This window comes from Cucurbita maxima, unplaced genomic scaffold (assembly GCF_002738345.1).
Source record: "Cucurbita maxima cultivar Rimu unplaced genomic scaffold, Cmax_1.0 Cma_Scf00073, whole genome shotgun sequence".
Classification (NCBI taxonomy): Eukaryota; Viridiplantae; Streptophyta; class Magnoliopsida; order Cucurbitales; family Cucurbitaceae; genus Cucurbita; species Cucurbita maxima.
In genome coordinates, this window is record NW_019272089.1 from 87093 (window position 1) to 93437 (window position 6345).

General features: G+C 35.9%; 1 protein-coding gene across 1 annotated transcript; it reads right to left on the reverse strand.

Moving 5' to 3' along the window:
- Positions 1–4198: 4198 nt before the first annotated feature.
- On the reverse strand, positions 4199–5961 carry LOC111472464 (polygalacturonase-like). Its single transcript, XM_023118105.1, has 4 exons — positions 5486–5961; positions 5108–5397; positions 4625–4853; positions 4199–4501 (listed from the first exon to the last, which is right to left on the reverse strand). Exons 1-4 carry the CDS (start codon positions 5924–5926, stop codon positions 4280–4282), a joined length of 1182 nt encoding a protein of 393 aa, XP_022973873.1. The 5' UTR covers positions 5927–5961; the 3' UTR covers positions 4199–4279.
- Between the last annotated feature and the right edge of the window lie 384 nt (positions 5962–6345).

Here is a 6345-nt window from a genome sequence, read left to right on the forward strand (position 1 = left end):
GGATTTTTTTAGCTTTTGTCTCTCGGTGTCAGTGTTGGCCCAATAGACTGCTTTCGTCGTTGGTGTTCTTTTCGATCTCTTCGTATGCATTTCAATGCTCATCCGAAAATTCCCTCTGCCCCTACTATACTCTAGCCTGGTAGTTTTCATTGCCTGTCCAGAGTTGAGCACTGAGATTTGACAGCGGACTTAAAAAGCCACCTACAGACGCTTTACGCCCAATCATTTCGGAGTGTAGTTTGAGTATTTAAAAATACTTAGTAAATAGATGTAACAACCCTATTTTTCCTAATAAAATTGAGACGCCACTCTGCATGACATGATTACAAAATTTATTTAGAATATTTCATAAGCGGTGCCATGGACTTAAACATTCGTGATATCTATTTTAATTCGAAGTAATCATCTAGGAAATAGTAGAAATGAAATAACAATTTCATAGCAATGAAATTACTCTAATCTAACATAAGAGAGACAATTAAATAGAAATGCAACTACCCTAGCGATTTAATGTCTTCATTCCTTTACCCTAGCGATTTAATGAAATAATACGTCATCCGTATAGAAGTATCTTACCTTTACCTAAAAAAAAATAAAAAAAAAAGTAACACGTGGCTTGCGTAACTAACAATACTTAGGAAGTGACCACTGTTGAGGTTCGGAAATGCAATCACAAGTAATCATGTTGGGACCTATCTTTTTATAAAAACATTTCATAGCCCTTTAACTCTATTTTCCAATCTAGGCAAACACTACACATGACTCACGCATGCGCACATGAATCTACCAAGCAAGCGTTTATGTACCCTTGAGCCTGCCCTTCAGCTAAGAATGCTTATGCTGCCAAAATTATGGAGGAAAAAGAGAGCATAATATCATGGTGAAACATCGATATCCGTGCTCATCTTAACGGTTGCATATCACGATGTATGGGACATACAATATGCATGAGGTCTCATAGTATCAATTCATGACATATACATATGATGCAACGTAGCGTCCTATGAGATATGTATATATAATACTTGTCATATCTTCCGTAATTAACATACATGGTTTTTAAATGTCTCATAGGCAATGAGTAAACATAACACATATCTTACATTGCATGGCATAGGGAGGTTTATGGATCATACAACATCGATAATGTATACTGACCCTAGATTTCTACTTAACTAAAGTTGCTACCGTCATCATAAACGTAATCATTTTTACTCGAAAATGAGTAATAAAACTTCATCATAAAACATAAGCTTTATCTTAAAACACAGCCATGGAATTATGGATTTGAAAACTTCTTTAAAATGACATAACAAAATACTAAATGAAATAAATAAGCGTTAAAATTAAAAACACTCTATTTTGATCTAAGTCTAAGAAAATAAGTACAACTACCTATGCATGTGCCATAATCTCGAATTGCTATACCGTCGTCAGTTGTATAGGGGAGTCTTGCCTTTACCTGAAAAATAAGAGTAGCACATGGCTTGGTTACAAGATGGAAATAATGAGTACGGACACATACACTATGATGAGTACGGACGCGTACACTACAAGATGGAAATGAGTTTATCATGATGTTACGATGATCGTTGTTCCCTTTGGGTGTCCAGCAACAGCACCATAGAAGCTAGTCCAAGTAGCAGACCCAGGTGTGTGCAAGCTTGTCTGGTGGGCCCATGCTCGCTCGTGTATAAAGAAGTACTACACGTCTAATTTTTTCAGACTGAAAAACCACCTAAGAGAAGACGATTTTAAATTATAGGTCTCATTCATGTTGCATGTGTTTGCATTCCTTAACCCTAATAGTAGGATCGCTTCCCTGAGTATTTCTTAAAATACAATACCCCACCCTCCTGCTTTTCTTGTATTTCACGTAAAGGCATTGTTTTAGGTAGTTACATTTTATTTTCCTAGATTTTAGGTTAGATTAGGACATTGTTTTCATACATGCTAAAAATAAATGTGCCTCAGAATGAATACTGTGGACTATCCTACAAGGGACTTACCACGCCCTTGTCTAGTACTTGGCCTAGGACTCACCAGACAAACTATGGTAAAATTAGCATCGGCATATTCTTGCTTAAGCTAGGGGAAGCGCACCCCATACGTTGCCATCTTGGTCTCAACAGAATTATTCTTTGACTTGCATAGATTAACCACAACATTTCCTCGTCGTAACCACATCTCTTATTAAACTCTTTTAGCGCAGTCCATTCACTTGTTGGAAGTACACTTCAGCAAACTCGTTACTTAGCCATCTTCGCAATGTGATTATGCTCCTGAGAAATTCATCGAGGACGATGATTAGTTTAAGTGTGAGAGAGTGTCACAACCATACTATGAAGACAGTAGGTTGTGCCTCTCACATGCAGATAGATAAGGTGGTGACATGGAAGTGGCGCCAACCGGCCAAGTGAGAGTCGAGACAAGACAAGTGTCATATAATTGGTAAAGAACTCCGTTTATAATTCACAAATAAAAAAAATATTCAAAGACGATATCATTCATTTGTAGGTTAGTGAAAGAAGATGATATGTGTTTTGGGAAGATGGAGAGTGCATCCAACGTAAATGTTGACAAAATATGTTGATGTTGGAAAATTTAGGTTGTAAAAAGCGTTGACTAGTCTTATCTATAGCTTCTACAAATGTTGTGGCACAGACTTACCAAGTGATGGGCTTACCAATGAATGAATCGTTGATCAAGGGACTAGACTTATCTATAGCTTCTACACCAGGCGATGGAAGCTAAACACTAAATGAGTACTCTATATGAAAGAGAGAGAGACTCAAGTGATGGACTTACCACTGAAAGAATTGTTGATCAAGGGACGTTGGCATGAGATTGATGTGGTATGGGATCGATGCGTCGATGAGGGGAATCATTGATCATAAGTAACGATGAGTGACCGATTCTTGATTAGTTGAGTCAGGGTGAGATTGTAGCAACAAGCGATTGACGTTCTCTGGCGAATGAAAGTAGCGATTAATGAGAGAAATGAATGAAGAGCGAGAGGAGCCAGTAACCTTATTATGTATTTGAACTATGTTTATATTTTTATGCCTAAAATAATTTATCCTTGATGATTTATAAAAAATGAAAATAAAAAAATAAAAAATAAAAAACCAATTAAAATGTAATAAGAATGAGAACCATAAGAATAAAAATTTGGAGGGCTTTGACTAAATCCACCATGTTCTTTATTTAATGGCCTGAAAATACACATTACACAAAACATGAAAGGAAAAGTTATGAAATTGGAGAAATATACCCATTACACAATTAAAAATTCAAAAATCAGAGAAATAGTCCAAAATATTAAAAAATTTGCGAAAAAACATCAAAGAATAAAAAAAACTTGAAAAATAAACATTAGGTTATGTGTGTGATGAAATTCGACAAAGCATCAAGTGCCAAAATAACTGTCACAGTCGTACATTTTCAACCTTGTAGCGTTGTAATCTTGACACGCTCACGACAAGTCTTGAGGGGACCCAAGTCCTATATTAATTTTTTGCCTACTTTTGTGGCTTCATCCAACCTAAGGCGAGGGTTGTCTTTGTCAACTGAACACAATTTCTGTGGAATCCAAGTTTGTTCAGCAACGCACACCATCTATATGTGCATGTTCAATCTTCTGCAACCCAACCAAGTCATCCAGCTTGACCTTGCAACGTTGCATCTCAAATCATCTTTGTTCCCAATTGAGTGGTTTATGCATCATGATGTTCTCCCATGTCTCGGGATAGCTTGACCATCTTAGCTTGCTCGACTATATCAATCGGAACTAACCCACGTGTGATTCATTTCATCGAGACATTCCAAACATTCGTCCATTCGAGTTCCATCAAAACATTGAATCTTCTCGTATCCATGCTAAATCATTTACGGAATCTATTCCAGATCGTGGGTGTGTAAAAAACATTACGATGCATGGGTTGATCCATCGACCTCCAAACCTCAATAAAATTCAAAGAATTTAGAATTTAAAAGAAGATCGAAAAATAATTTCTCGTCAAACTCGAGTGTTTGTTTAATGGGCAAAATCAATTCCTTTGAATTTTTGGGTTTTTATTCTCTTAAGCCTTTTAATGCATAGTTGCATTGACCTTTGATTTTTATTTTTAATATTGATTGATTATCTATCATCGGGTGATTACATTAATGGCAATAAAGTATACTTAGGAAAAAGATAGAACACCAATTAATCACTATATTATTAAGGAACGGAACTGTGATACACTGCCTAATAGGCCAATACCATATTTAGATTTCTCTATACTAAGCAACTAGAAGGTTTAACCACATCAGAGGCACTTCCTTGGGCGTTTTTGCACGAAGCTTGAGCAATTTGATTACCATAAGTCAATTTAATATCTTTCAAGCTTAGTCGAGTGCAAGGATTTGTTGGACTACAATCAAAGTTTATTGCTATTTCAGTGGCTGATGTTCCCTTGATGTCTTCGTATGTTACTTCACTAACTTTAACTCCCGAACCCTAATCATAAAAAGAAGAACCATCAAAATATGGAATGAAATAAAACCTTCTCAAACTAACTATAAAATGAGTAAATACATTATTGAACGATGTTATGTTCATTAAATTTAAAATTAAATATACCTTTCCAGGGCAATTTTGTTGATGCGGACAATAATTTTGATCGATTACAATAGGGTTGTTCACATTATTCATAATAATGTGCTTGAAATGAATATCTCTAGCAAACCCATTGCTTGGTCGTCCCCAAGTCTTAATCCTCACTCCATTTTGAGTCCCTGTCAAAGTAGATGATGTAACAGTCACATTTTTCACTCCATTCTCTTCCACCTCCTTCCCCAAGCTTCCAATGCTGCAAACACATTCAACAAAACACCAAAATTTTCATCAGGTTTTGTATCTTCGTTCTAATGTAATATATTATATTGATCAATAGGTAATTGTGAAACGGTTAATAACTTTTCTCAGATTTAAAATAGCTCTAAAACGTGTCTCTTTTCATTTAAAATACATTTTATGATTTGAATTTATACTTTCAAGCCAATTTTTTCGTACCATCGAAATCACTTCTAAATATGTTGTTTGTTGGCATCTATCTTTACCTACCTGATTCCATGTCCAGGTCCACATGTAATACCTTCTATCCACAAGTTAGAGGCTCCTGAGGCAATTGAGATGCAGTCATCACCTGTGGCGATGTTTGAGTTAAGAATGGTCACGTCTGATGATTGTACTACATGGATGCCATCTGTGTTCGGACTATTACCAGGGTCAGAGACTTTAAGTCCTTGCATTTTCACGTTTTGGCAATCATTTACCACAAAGTTGTACATTTGACTATTAACCGAAGACAATCCACTAATGATCACGTTTTGTGCATTTGAGAGTTGAAGATTCTGCAAATTCAAAACAACCCAAAAAAACTTTCACCTAAAGAAAAATTTTCAGATTTCGTAATATCTGGTCAACTTAAATTTTGCATACCGTGACTCCATCGGGACAACTCTTCTTTGAGTGTTTACAGTTCCATAAGTCTGTTCCTTGTCCATCAAGAACACCGCCAGAAATGGAAAGCCCATTTACATTTTTAAACCAAATCCAAGCTTTAGTATTAGCTAGAACTGTCATGTCTGAAGAAGCCACAAGAGTACCATCGATGCTAATAGTAATAGCATTGTTCTTACAAGGCCCATTAAAGCTACCACTTTTGACGTAGAATGTGCCATTGGGAACGTAAATAGTTGCTGGTGTTGATGAGCCACAGGCCTTGGTCCATGCCGTTTGAAGCACAAACGAGGCGTCGGTCTTCCCATCGGGCTTAGCTCCGAGACTAACAATATCAAATGTTATTCCATTAGCCAAGGCATGGTTCAAAAACAAAAGCCGAAGGAAAATAAGAAACTTTAACGTTTGAAAAAAAGCCATAAGAAAGCTAAATTGGTATTTGTAATAAGTCCAACCGAAATGGAAGTAAGTGATGGGAAAATGGAAGAGATGTGGAGTGATATTTATAGGCTAATTTTTCATTTGCATGTTAAAGTCATTTAGAGAATCATAATTACTATTTTAGGACTCAATTTAGGCAACATCCAGAGATCTTAATTTACTGGACAGTTTCCTAATTTGAGATGACCAATCTCTAGTGTTACTTTTCTCGTTCTATTTCAGTATTTTTATTTGTAACTATCTTTAGGTCACAATATCTACATTTTATATAGTGAAGTGGTAACCTTTGTGAATATACGTCTAATTAGTAGATAGAATATTAATTACCATTTTAATGATGGATTGTTCGATCTCCCAATTTTACGATTATGAACGAAGAAAAAGGTTCCAAAGGAACG

What these genes read in the sequence shown, in the direction of transcription:
- LOC111472464 (XM_023118105.1), bottom strand. Translation starts at nt 5,926, where the DNA reads ATGGCTTTTTTTCAAACGTTAAAGTTTCTTATTTTCCTTCGGCTTTTG. An exon ending in GTTGTCCCGATGGAGTCACG is followed by an intron (nt 5,398 to 5,485) that starts GTATGCAAAATT and finishes TTGAATTTGCAG; the next exon opens with AATCTTCAACTCTCAAATGC. An exon ending in GGACCTGGACATGGAATCAG is followed by an intron (nt 4,854 to 5,107) that starts GTAGGTAAAGAT and finishes ATGTGTTTGCAG; the next exon opens with CATTGGAAGCTTGGGGAAGG.